Raw genomic sequence first — 13,280 nt, 5'->3', positions numbered from 1 at the left:
TGAGAAAACAGTTACGAAATTAATTAGTGTGTTTGAAGTAAATTGATTAATTATTTAGAATTTACACAAGGGCCTCTAGGTCATGAACATTTATTTTAACAAAAACATTTGTACGAAAATTACGAGCAGATAAATCGTCTAATCACATCATAGATGAAAAGGTGCAAGCTAGCATGCATGACCATACAAGGATGGTCTAAAGTGTATTAGTGTGTTCTATATATGAAACTGTCTTTGTACGTAACTTTCGTTTCGTAGTCTTTCTCTTATTTTTAAATTCTCAGTCATATTGTTCTTGTCAACTTTTACCAGCGATTCATTTGAATGTTTCCATGTTTCATGTGCAAGTAATAAATATTTAATCAGAACATGCAATTAAGGGGCACTTTGACCGAGGAAACAAAGCTTGGTACACCAAGAAAAACTAAAATGTCATACTCGCAATTTATTTAAAAAAAAAATATTCTTGGTCATGGATACTTGGATATTTCATGACTTTGATTTTATTGTGGGTGGAATTTTGTTGGGACGGCACAAAAAGTCAACCAAAATTGCATCACTCCTCCTGTTTTGTACACAAAACATTGAAAACAAGACACCAAGCACCACATCAAAGAACACAAATGAAGAAACTTGCACACCAAACCTCACAATATATAAAGCCCTCCCAATCATGTAAAGTGCTATAAGTTATCTCTAATCCACAACTCTCACCAACCATTTCCTTTCATCTACACATTTGCTATTCTATTTTCTCATTCAACAGGATCTAACATGTTTAGATCCACTAGCACTAGAGGACCTGCCAAGTATGAGAGATTAGAAAAAGAACATGCTGACAATGGAACTTCAAATGAGGAGTTTAAGAGGAGCACAAGTTTGCCTTCTCGGGCTATGGGTTCAACCTTTGGAGACATCAATCTACACAGAAACCCCACAAAAAAAGCCAATAGTAAACCCAAGGAGAAGAAGAGTCACCCACTCTTCAGCTTCTTTGATCTTCGCCGGAAGAAGAAAACAACAGCTAGGCCTGAATTTGCGAGGTATCTTGAGTATGTGAAAGAAGGAGGCATGTGGGATTTGAATTCCAATAAACCTGTCATGTATTACAAGTGATAAGATGTAGAGCAAAATGTAAGTGTGATTTTGTTCTTGATCATTAATATATATAGATGAATCAATTGCAAACATCAAGTTCATCTTCCTATTGCTTCCAGTTGGATTTGATGACATAAATTTATGACTTAACATATATATTGAATTCTTAGAGGCCTAAAGACACTGCCATATACAACGTTATTCCTCTTGTCACCTTTTCTGAAAGTTGATTAGAGATATATGGTTTATGTGTTAGTGTTGCACCTCTTAATATCAGGTTTCAGAGTAATTTGAAATGAAATTTGAGAATGTTTTTCATAGGATGTTAGTAGAACTCGGAAATTTTTGTATAGTTGAGACAAACACATTTACAATTTTATACACTAAAATTCATGTAAAATATGAACCCAAGAAATATGTGACCGTGCAACCAGCGTACGTGTTGAATTATGCTTGGAGAGGAGCCGCAATCCCTGACCATCATCGCCATGGTGCGATCAAGTGAGAACAAGACCATTTGACCCTTAATTACCAAGCTTTTTATTGAGTCTTGATTTCATAATAAATTTAATATGCTTTTTTTAGTTTCTTTTATGTAAAATATTAATCGTCTCTCATGATATTATCAAATCCCTGAAGACAGGATCTATACCAATGAATTATTTTTATACATATCAATTTTGTATTCTGTACTTAAATGACTAGAATTTCTTTGACTTGAACCACCATACATAAGTAAATATAGTTTGGAACTTATAGTAATAAAATATTTGATAACTCATAAAAAAGAGGCGTTGGTTTAGATCTTCCTAACTATCTCATTAGTGGTACCTATTATTCAGCACCAGGGATTTAAAGTAGATTCCCAAATAGAACCTGTGAATGATTCTCATGCACTCTACTGGAATGCAATGCAAATATGTCTTATCAGTTATCACTTTGTTGTTCTAGTTATTCCCTAGTTGACACTTGCCATAATTCTACATCATGGTGCAACTGTTTGATTCTCCAACCTATGTTGACATATGGATAAAAATTAAAAGTTTAGATCCCCTAACTCGGAGTGTTATGTGACCATAAGTTCCAACGGTGATATTGTCTGTATTAATGCAGGGGTGTCTAAAAAATTTTACTCTTTAAAACTAGAGAAAACCTTCACTTTAAGAAATGTCTGGTTTGCTTATTTATTTATTTTATTTCCGTTATCATTAAAAGTTAAAATAATGCTAAAATATATACTTGATTAAATTTTAGAAATAATTTCAAATTTAAAAATTAGCCCAAAACCATAAACAAATTGCAATAATAGAGGATAGAAAAGTGAGAAAAAAAATATTCTTATTTTTTCTGATGTATTACACTCTAGCACAAGGTTGGTATTTATAGCATATCAAACAACTAAAATCAATCTGATAGCTAAAAATGGTAATCTGTCAAATTGACTTTATTTAACTAATCTTATCTATTGGTTAGAATCACTTCTAACACCTCCCATTGATTCAAACCAATTACAAACTAGCAACATTCAAAAACTCTCTCAACTCCTTAAACCTTTCACTCTTCAAGGACTTAGTCATAATGTCAATAAGTTGTTTCTCAATTCTGCAGTGTTGAAATCTGATCTTCCCTTTGCTCACTTGATCTCTGAGGAAATGAAATTTGGTGTCTATATGCTTGCTTTTGCCATGTGACATAGGGTTCTTAGCCAAATCAATTGTTGATTTGATGTCTACCAACAAATCCACTGCCTCACCAGTAAACACCTTCAATTCTTCAAGTAGAGAAGATAACCACAAAGCTTGACAGGCAGCTGCACAGGCTACAATGTATTCGGCTTCACAAGTGGACAATGCTACTACTGTCTACTTTTTAGAACTCCAGGATATGGGAGACCTTGACAATAAGAAAACTTGTCGCATGGTGCTCCTTTTGTCAACCAGATCACCAAACCAGTCAGAATCAGAGTAGGCTACAAGGTGTAGGCTATCATCTCCCTTAGTGTGATGAGGAAACAAAATGCCATATCTGAGTGTTCCTCTCAGATACCTCATGATTCTTTTAGCTGCAATCAAGTGTTTTTGTCTAGGATCACTCATAAACCTGCTGACCAAACCAACATCGAAGGCCACTTCTGGCCTGCTGTGACAAATAAATCTCAAGCTACCAATAAACTGCCTAAACATAGTTCCATCAACAGAGCCCTCATCTTCACTCTTCACAAGCTTTACATTCAATGTAGCTAGAGTGTCTGCTGGTTTACAACCCATCATTTTAAATTTCTTTAGGACTTCAAAGATATATTTCCTTTGATGCATGAAAATGCCTTTCTCAGTGTAGGCAAATTCAATCCCCAGAAAATAGGATAGAATGCCCAGATCAATCATCTCAAATTCACTCTTCAATCCTTGCTTGAGTGATTCAATAACAGTCAAACTACTACCAGTGATGAGTAAATCATCAACATACAAGCACAACATCACAATATCACAATCTCAGTTTCACTTATTGTTTTGATATGCACACCATGCTCAATTGAGCATTTCTGAAAGCCAAAACCAGTGAGAAAGGAGTTAATCCTTTTGTTCCATGCCCTAGGTGCTTGTTTCAAGCCATACAAGGCCTTCTTCAGTCTCAAAACCTTTTATTCTTTACCTTTACATATAAAGCCAAGAGGTTGTACCATAAAAACTTCTTCATCAAGTGGCCCATTTAGAAAGGCTGACTTGACATCTAGTTGCCACAATTTAATTTCTCCAGCTAGCCAGGGAAACAATCAATCTTACAGTCTCCAATCTTGCTACTAGAACAAATACTTCAGTATAGTCTAAACCTTCCTGCTGCATGAATCCTTTAACCACCAGCCTAGCTTTCTGTTTGGCAATCAACCCATCAGGCTTGAGTTTAATTTTAAAAACCCATTTAACAGTAGTAACCTTTTTGTTCTGAGGTAAATTTACCATTTCCCAGGTATCATTCTTTTCAATGCTCTTCAATTCTTCCTCTATTGTTGATCTCCGTACTTCCTTAGAGATAGGTTCCTCAAAAGTAATAGATTCCATGTCTGCCATAAGTGCCATATGCTGAACCAAATCACCATCCTCCGTAATTGCACTATCAAGATAAACCTGATAATCTTTGAGTCTTAAGGGAAAACTTATGGCTCTTACAGGTCTATCAACCACCATCCGAGGTTCATTATTGACCACTTCTTGATGTATCTCTCCTACTGGATCATCATCTTTCAATTCAAGATGAATCTTCGTCATAGAAGTAGGTTAAAACTCTCCCCATGAGCTTAATTCATCAAAGTAGACATCTCTACTAAATAGAACTTGCTGATTCTTTGGATTGTATAGTTTGTATGAACTAGTAGAGTTGTATCCAACAAAAATCATTGGCTCACTCTTGTCATCCAACTTCTTTCTCCTCTGATCAGGAACATGCCTATAGCATAAGGATCCAAAAATCCTGAAATGTTTGACTGAAGGTTTGCTTCCTGACCAAGCTTCTTCTGGAACCATGGAGTTAAGCCTCTTGGTTGGACACCTATTTAGAACATGCACAACTGTCATAGCTGCTTCACCCCAAAAACTATGAGGAAGATTCTTCTTTTTAAGCATGCTTCTAACCATGTTCAAGATTGTCTTATTCCTTCTTTCTGCAATGCCATTATGTTGGGGAATGTAAGGAGCAGTTACTTCATGAACTATACCATGCTCCTTACAGAAACCTTCAAGTTCTCCAGATGTGAATTCGCCTCCATCATCTATTCTTAGAATTTTAATGCACTTTCCAGATTGCTTCTCCACAAAAGCTTTGAAATCTTTAAAGATGTTGAACACATCACTCTAGGCTTTGATTGGGTAGAGCCACACCTTCCTGCTCAGATTATCAACAAAAGAGACAAAATATCTATTTCCTCCTAATGATGGAGTGTTAAGAGATCCACAGATATCTAAGTAAACAACATGCAGTTTTTCACTAGCCTTAGAAGTAGTAAAATTGCTTAAGGAATTCCTAGGTTGTTTGTTGATTAAGCAATTATCACATATCTTCTTAGGAATTTTAATTGGAGGGAGACCAGTTAACATTTCTTTGGATCTCAAGAGGCTCATATCTCTAAAATTTAAGTGGCCTAGTCTAAGGTGCCATAACCATGAATCATCTTGCAGTGGAAAGACACTGAGATTCAATGGTGCTTAGGCTTACCTTGAAGGTTTTGTTCTTGGCCAATGGAGCTTTCATCACCAGTCTCTTTGCTTTGTCATGGATTTCTAGAAAACCTTTAATTGAATTCACTGAACATCCTTTCTCCAAGAGCTAACCCAAGCTGATCAAATTAGTGGTCATTCTAGGAACATACAATACTTCTGTAATCATTGCTTGTCTTCCATCTTCTCTTTTGACTAGTGCATTTCCAGAACCTTCAGCCTGAGTGGTTCTATTGTCTGCAAATTTCACAGTACTCTTCTTCTTTGGATTAAAATTGACAATCCAATCTCGATGCCTTATCATATGATTATAACACCCAGAATCTATGTACCATACTTCATTGTTGTAAGATTCTGGATTAGTGATCATCATTAGCATCGAAGGTTGCTCCTTGGAGCTTGCTTCATTCTCTTCTTTAGCCATGTGTGCCTGATGATCTCCGTGTGACCGGCTCCCTTGATGATCTGTGTGACTTGTTGGAGCTGTACATTATGTAGAAAAGTGCCCAATTTGATTACAATTGAAGTATTTGAGCCTCTTCCTATCAACCTTTTTCTTTCCTCCTCGCCAATTATTGAAGTCCCCTCTTTTATTGGAGCTTTCTGGTTGATCTTGATCGATCTTTCCTTGATCTTGGTTTTGACTATTTCTTCCAAAGACACCTCTAATATCTTTTCCATGACCTCGACCTCTGAAATGTCCTTTGAAGTTGTGGCCTCCTTTTTTTAAAGTATAAGCCTGCAATGCTTGATGATCACCAGACTTCTATGAACCTCTTTCAATAAGTCTTTGCTCATGTGCCTCAAGAGAACCTTGAATTTCTTCTACCTTCAAATCTTCGAGCTTCTTGGATTCTTCAATGGCTACAACAATGTGGTCGAATTTGGGATTGAGAGTTTTGAGAATCTTTTCAACAATTGTTTGATCTATGATTTTCTCACCATAATTTTTCATTGCATTCGTGTGGAAGATGACTCTGTTGAAGAACTCAGCTATCTTCTCATTGTTCTCCATTTGCATTAATTCATATTGTCGTCGCATCATCTGGAGTCTCACCTTCTTTAGTTGCTCTGTGCCTTCGTTCCATTTTTCCAGAATCTACCACGCTTCTCACGAAGTTGCAGCACTTGCAATCTTCTCAAAGTGCTTCGCATCAACACATTGATGCAGTAAAAAGGTCGCTTTACAATCTTTCTTCTTATTTTCTTTGTAAAGTGCCTTTTGCACATCTGTGGCATCGGTTGTGTGTACCAGAAACCCTTCTTCTACAATTTCTGTGACTTCTTGATAACCAAGAATCGTCTTCATCTGCATGTACCATTGATCTCAATTCTTTCCATTCAAGGGGGGAAGACTTGTTGAGTAATTGACGCCTGTTGGTCCCATCATGTGTGTCACAAGGATCCCTCTATCGAACCTTGACTCTGGATACCAATTTGTTGGAGCAAGAACAGAACTTAAACACACACACACACAGATTACAATAACAAAGGATAGAAAAGTGAGAGAAAAAATATTCTTATTTTTTCTGTTGTATTACACTCTAGCACAAGGTTGGTATTTATAGCATATCAAACAACTAAAATCAATCTGATAACTAGAAATGGTAATCTGTCAAATTGACTTTATTTAACTAATCATATCTATTGGTTAGAATCACTTCTAACAGATATTTACTCGCAATGACATATGTGATGATTTATGGGTTATGTGTAGCGATGCATGGTGGTTGGAGTTAAGTGTGAATGGAAACTTCTATTGGTGGTGAGACTTGTTTCGATGAGGATTGGTGAGGGAGAGCTCACAATTTTGAGTAGAAGTTAACAAAGGAATGGTGGTCGTTTCAATTTGACCAATTATGCAATTAAGTCAACAACTATGTTGATTTGTAACTAGTTGTTAGGTGGTGATGTGAGTTTTGGCGCTAAGATAGCAATGTGAATAAGAAAACAAAAACAAGAAATGGAAATGAAAAATGAACAACAAACATTTTTTGTTTAAATCTTAAAACAAAAGTTATATTTAGAAAATGAACATGGAAAAAAAAGGTTTTGCAAACCAACCACATTCCAAATTTACAAGAGTTATTAGGTTAAATGACTTAGTTGGTGAAAACTTATAAGCCATATATGTGATTGTAAAAAAAATAAATTATACCTTCAAGAAGAAATTTTTTTTTTTAAAAAAAACTTAATAGTGTAATTTACAACTATAGGTGAAAAAACAAAAAATGGTGTTTTCATCTTAATTAATTATATAGTCAAACTTAAGTGGAAATTAAAAATTCAGCTTATAATAATAATCTACATATAAATTTCTAAAACAATTACTAAAATAATGTCACACACATAGTTCATATTTTAACATATCTATTATTTTATTATGCATTTACATGCAATGTTGATTATTAATTTTTTAATTAATGAATGCATTTTGAAGTAAATGGTTCATTTTTGTATCCTTCTGGTTGTACGACCTATTTATTTGATAATTATTTGACCCTCTAAAGTGTGAAAAAAAACACTTATCTCATTTCTATTATCATGTCACACAAACCTTCTATAACCACTTATAAAATATATTTGAAAATATCCTGGTAACAATAAAATCATGATATGAAAAAATCATCTCTCGAAAATATTAAAAGATATAGGCACAAAAATAAGAGGAGAAAGTTGATCTAAAAAAGTAACACCACACTTAAATGTTTATGGTTAGGTCTTAGGTCTTCTTAACTCTTAAAAAAGTCAATCCACATACATAAGAATGCAGACTAAAATTATAAAATTTATTTTTCAAAATGCACATGCTCCATAAATATAAAAAAGAAAATGCAAGAGTTGATTTGGACATGTCTACTAAAGAATTTTCGCGGTTAATGCTGAAAATTGAAATTCAACACAACATTCTACGTATCTTATGCATACCTATTCGAAATTTCAAATTCTAAAAGAATAGAAAACGACGTGTCTTTGGCAACAAGGAGGAAGAGTGGCTTTCCCTAGTTCTTTTTTTGAATCCGGTTCAACGGGCCTCGTCCTAGATATTTATTTATTCGCATTCATTAAACGGTGTCGTGCGTCGTTGAGATTTTTTTGTTTTTGATCCCAGTGCTTTCTAAACATTGAATGGGCTGGGCCACGGAGGGTCCACAGAAGAAGGAACCCAAAAAGAGAGAAAAAACTAAAGAATAGAAAATAAGGCCTGGTCCCGACCCCAAACAATTGCGGAGGAAAAGTTGCATCAAATTCCAGAAGCAGAGAGAAAACTCCACAATTTAACTCAAGAAGAGGCGGTCACAAAACACAACACTGAGAAAGAAACGATGCGATTTTCTTGGAGAAGAGGTTAGGTTGTTGGGTGTTAGTGTTAAATATATAAAGAACAGAACAGTCGCCAACGTTAACATTAACAAACATCCTCAAAATATGCGCACGCCTCTGCTTCCCGCTGCTTCATCTGCTTCGTTCTTCACTCTCTTTCTCGCTTAGCCTTCACTTTCTTCTCTCTGTTTCTTCTTTCTTCTGCCAGGTATTTTCTATTTCTCTTGTGTCTTCAGACTCTTTCTTCTTCTTCTTTTTTTCTCTTTCTATGTTGATGTTTTCGAAACATTTGGATAGTTGTTTGAATTTTGAATTCTGTTTCTGAGAACAGTTTAGGTATCTGTTTTATTATTATTTCCTGATTTTCTGGGGAAGTGAGTATGTAAATATTATTGTGTCACATGCTTTGTTTTAAATATGTTCAAGGAAGGAGGGACGATGGCATGATATTTTGTTATTAGGAGTTTTTCTTTAACAAGAGAAAAAAAAATTGTATTTATCCCGCCTATATCGACTATCCGTCAAATTAGATTAATTGGGAGATTTTGCGTTTTGGAATATTTTTTTTTTATCTCAGCTGAATGTAATTTTTCTGCATATGGTGGTGGTTTGGGTTGAGGGAGGCAATAATCCTCCCCTTGCCTCTCTTGTTTTCTCATTCTCTCCAGAAGAACAAAGCAACATTCAATTTCGTTAATTTAGTTTGTATTCAATGATTCAATCGTGAGTTAATGGTAGTTATTGCATTAGGGGTTTGGATAGATTGTTAAAACTCACATATATTTGGCTTTATGTTTGTACAGCGATGCCGACTTTTACTGCCATGGCACTGGATAGGTTGATAGAGCCCGGAGCTTCTAAGCCAGTTGATAAATCTGCTCCAACTTCAATGCCTGTGCCAAACTCGCAGAAGCTGGAGAGGAGTACTAGTGCGCCCGCCAAGAAAAGTAAGGTTCCTCAGCCTCCATTGAAGCCGGCACTTTATACCACTCCTGAAGTGACACCACTTCCAGATGCGCCTTCTTCGTTCCCTCCTTCACCATACATCATCAACCACAAACGCCGTGGTCCACGCCTCCTCAAGAGTTCCTCTGAGGCCAGTGCACTGTCTGAGGTGAATATTCGTTGTGATGATGATAATGATAAGAGCGTAGATGCTGTTGTTACAAGTTCAGCTGGTGACCTCCAAGTTACTTCTACAAAGCCTGAACTTGTTAAAGAAGAGAAGGTGAATGGTGTTTATGACGGCCAACTTGATAGAAGCAATGATGTTGACCATGCAAATGGACACAGAGAAACTGGAAGTGGTAGCTTAACCAATGGATTACTCAAGGAAAAGCCACCGGCATTGAATTTGGACAGAGTTAGCGAGGTTGAAGACTTTTTTTATCCATTAGACTCAATGAGTTTCTCTAGTAACACAGATGGGGAAGAGAATGCAGGGACAGAATTGTCTATGAAACTCAGCAGTCCCAGTACGGAGTTTTATGATGCCTGGGAAGGTAAATCGGGTTAACTTTGCTAATCGTTTCTGTTACAGTGGATGGTGTATTAATCTTATTGCATATTCATTTACTGCTCATATAGGGGAGGAAGTGAGGATTATTACTTTTGTAATGAAGTGCCTTAGAAATATTTCATGTCATAAATTAACTTACTTGGCTCTTCTCTTCATGTAGAATTATCTTCTGAAGGCATGTCTCAAAATTCTACATACGACATTGAAGCTGAATTGCGTGAAGTAAGGTTAAGTCTGTTGGTGGAGATAGAGAAGCGGAAGCAAGCTGAAGAATCCATCAACAACATGAGAAGCCAATGGGAAAGCATTAGGCAAGGGTTATATCAAGCAGGAATTATTTTGCCTGCATATCTTAATGCCACTGCTGAGGATGAGCAGCTGACTTCTGATCCCGTGGAAGATCTATGTCAACAAGTTTATATTGCTAGGTTCATATCAAATGCCATTGGAAAAGGAATTGCCAGGGCAGAGTTGGAGACAGAGATGGAAGCTCAACTAGAGGCAAAGAACTTTGAGATTGCTCGACTTTTGGATCGTCTCCACTGTTATGAGACCATGAATAGGGAGATGTCTCAGAGGAACCAGGAAGCAGTAGGTGAGACTTATGTCATTTAATTGGTCTGGGGTTGTTTGAATCAAAGAAACATCAATCATTGTTTTTTCCTACATTTAACTGCATATATCCATCTAGCTATGGTAATTTGATCTGTTAATTTATTTTTCCTCATTACACAATCATCATTCTGCTGTGCATTAATTTGGATTGGCTCAATTACACATCTAGGCAGATGTTGATAGACATGAGTTTATGTGTTGATCTAGTATTCTGGTCATACTGTGACTGTGGTGTGGTTGCTTTTATGACTGTTCAGTGTTCAAACTTGTTTGTCCGTGGGTGGTCCAGGGATTTTTATCAGGTCACTTCAATCTGCAGATGGTTATGATTTTGTAAATAATGAATGGTGATTGGTGGTTGAAAATTATTTATGGCATTCCCTCATCCCACCTTCACAAAAAAATAATAATAATGTGAATCATTATAATTTGGAGAGATAGTATGAGCTTATGGCTTAAGGCTTGTATGGATTATTATTCCTATAATAGAAAAAATCCCTAACACATTTTGCAGCCATTAAACCTTATTGAAACATATTACTATTGCAAAGTGTGTTTGGAACGTGTGATGGTGTTTGACTATTTAGGTCCTTTTATATAAATTCTATATGGTTCTGATGTTTCTTTAAAGCTTTAACTTTGTATTTGGTTTGCTTGAATGACTTCTGAACATTAGGTGCATGGAATGTTTTATAAAAAAATATTGGTCACATGGAATAATACACTTGTAGGGGTGACAGTTGTTCACTTGCTAGTTTGGCACAAATTTTATGTTGTCTTGATGTGATCTTTTGGGAGGTATTTGTTATCAGCGTTGCAGTAAGAGAATAAACCTCAGCTGTCATTGTGAGCAAAACCTGCATTTTTTAAACTACTTTTACTTCTAGTGAGTCCATTGTCCAAGATAGGAGAATTTTTTTTATGTCTATATTGTGAACCATTGCCATTGACCTCTACTGACTAGATGATTATGCCCTAATATTCTATTAATATATACATCAGGGAAATGCCTGCTTGTTAGTTGGCATGGGTACCTTGGAGGGTCATTTTATGCAACCTTATCCTTGCATATGCAAAAAAGGCTGTTTCTATATTCGAATCCATGACCAACTAATGTCCCATTCTACTTAGCTTGATAAATTTGTTACTCATTTATGCTTTTTGCTGTCTTGTCTAGAGATGGCACGGTGTGAGAGGCAAAGGAGCAGCAGGAGGCAGAGATGGATTTGGGGCTGCATCACAACTGTGATTGCTCTTAGTACTGCAGCAATAGCATGGTCTTATCTCCCAACGAGTAAAGGATCATCCTCTGCTGACCATGATCTTGTTCCTGAATATGATGACACAGCCAAGTAGTTTACCACAACCACTAACTGCAACGAGTATTATGATAGGAGAGCACAATATAAGTTTTACATACCTCTTTGATCAGTTGCAATTTTCTGGCATTCTGAGTATGGTGCACAATTTAGATATACAATGAATTAGTGCGTTCCTAGATCAGTGAAGTGTTTTGATCCGTATTGTTGAGAAAATATCCCATAACTAACTATGCATTCGAGGGGTGCTGGCAGTTTCACTTGGAAATTTTCGAGGATTCGTTTGACCATCCGATCCATCGGGCACGATGCTTTAGCATTCTCATACAGCAAGAGAGAATTGGATTGACATCATCTGATCAGGGAAATCTGGTTGCACTAGTAGGTTACAGATGCATTACGTTAGCGATTCTGATAAAGTACTGTTTTATTATGTTAGTCAAAAGATGTATTTGCACCCATTCATATTTTTAACCGTAGGTGAGATTTTTTTTAATTATTTATCATTTGTTGAATACCCTTTCATTGTTGTTGTTTTGCATAACCAGGTCTTAGTGAACTGTGGATAAAACGTCGATAATGTACAATAATTTTTTATTCACGATTTATTACTTGAGTAATTATAATTATAATTCTAATTGGGTTTAGTTGACGTGTGTGCACATGTTAAGAGTTCAGAAATTTTATTAATTTTATGTAAATTTTAAAAATTAATTTGATTTTTCTTATTTTCTTATAATTAAACAAATTATCTATTTGATTTTGTTTTCTCTCTCAACTATCTATCTCTATTATCTTCTATTCCTTTTTTTTTTAAAAAAAAAAACTCATTTTCTTATCTCTGATATGTTCTATTTTAGTTATCCCTCCCCATATCTTCTATTTTTGAAAACTCACCTTTATTAAATAGCCTATACTGGTACGGTAGACATTCTTTATTTATCTTCGGCAGTGCCATAGGATTGTGTGTGTGTGTGTGTGTTTTTTAAGTCTCTAATTCTTTGTATATATCACTCCTAATTGGTTTGCCGCTATGAAGCTCGACATATAGTACCAAAGTAGTAACAAAAAAGATTCTCATTTTCTAAATTCTTAAACATTTAAGGATTTTTATTTTAGCTCTTTAACTCTTCTTTAGCCGGTCAACATTTCTAGCTCTTTATCATTTTTTAAATTCTTATTTAAAAAGAAAAG

At 35.6% G+C, this 13,280-nt stretch overlaps 2 protein-coding genes across 2 annotated transcripts; both read left to right on the top strand.

The window, feature by feature from the left end:
- The first annotated feature begins 631 nt into the window (after positions 1 to 631).
- On the top strand, positions 632 to 1,313 carry LOC100793661 (uncharacterized). Its single transcript, XM_003517169.5, has one exon. It carries the CDS (start codon positions 775 to 777, stop codon positions 1,114 to 1,116), a length of 342 nt encoding a protein of 113 aa, XP_003517217.1. The 5' UTR covers positions 632 to 774; the 3' UTR covers positions 1,117 to 1,313.
- A 7,217-nt stretch (positions 1,314 to 8,530) lies between these two features.
- LOC100792599 (uncharacterized) lies at positions 8,531 to 12,582 on the top strand. Its single transcript, XM_003517167.5, has 4 exons — positions 8,531 to 8,841; positions 9,437 to 10,135; positions 10,313 to 10,747; positions 11,945 to 12,582. The coding sequence occupies exons 2-4, from the start codon at positions 9,439 to 9,441 to the stop codon at positions 12,121 to 12,123; spliced, it is 1,311 nt and encodes a 436-aa protein (XP_003517215.1). The 5' UTR covers positions 8,531 to 8,841; positions 9,437 to 9,438; the 3' UTR covers positions 12,124 to 12,582.
- Positions 12,583 to 13,280: the final 698 nt, after the last annotated feature.

The sequence above is a fragment of the Glycine max genome, chromosome 1 (assembly GCF_000004515.6).
Source record: "Glycine max cultivar Williams 82 chromosome 1, Glycine_max_v4.0, whole genome shotgun sequence".
In the NCBI taxonomy this organism is placed as follows: Eukaryota; Viridiplantae; Streptophyta; class Magnoliopsida; order Fabales; family Fabaceae; genus Glycine; species Glycine max.
Note: the sequence above shows the minus strand (reverse complement) of the source record. Positions and strands in the feature narration are given on the sequence as shown.

What these genes read in the sequence shown, in the direction of transcription:
- LOC100793661 (XM_003517169.5), top strand. Translation starts at nt 775, where the DNA reads ATGTTTAGATCCACTAGCACTAGAGGACCTGCCAAGTATGAGAGATTA.
- LOC100792599 (XM_003517167.5), top strand. Translation starts at nt 9,439, where the DNA reads ATGCCGACTTTTACTGCCATGGCACTGGATAGGTTGATAGAGCCCGGA. An exon ending in GTTTTATGATGCCTGGGAAG is followed by an intron (nt 10,136 to 10,312) that starts GTAAATCGGGTT and finishes CTCTTCATGTAG; the next exon opens with AATTATCTTCTGAAGGCATG. An exon ending in GAGGAACCAGGAAGCAGTAG is followed by an intron (nt 10,748 to 11,944) that starts GTGAGACTTATG and finishes TGTCTTGTCTAG; the next exon opens with AGATGGCACGGTGTGAGAGG.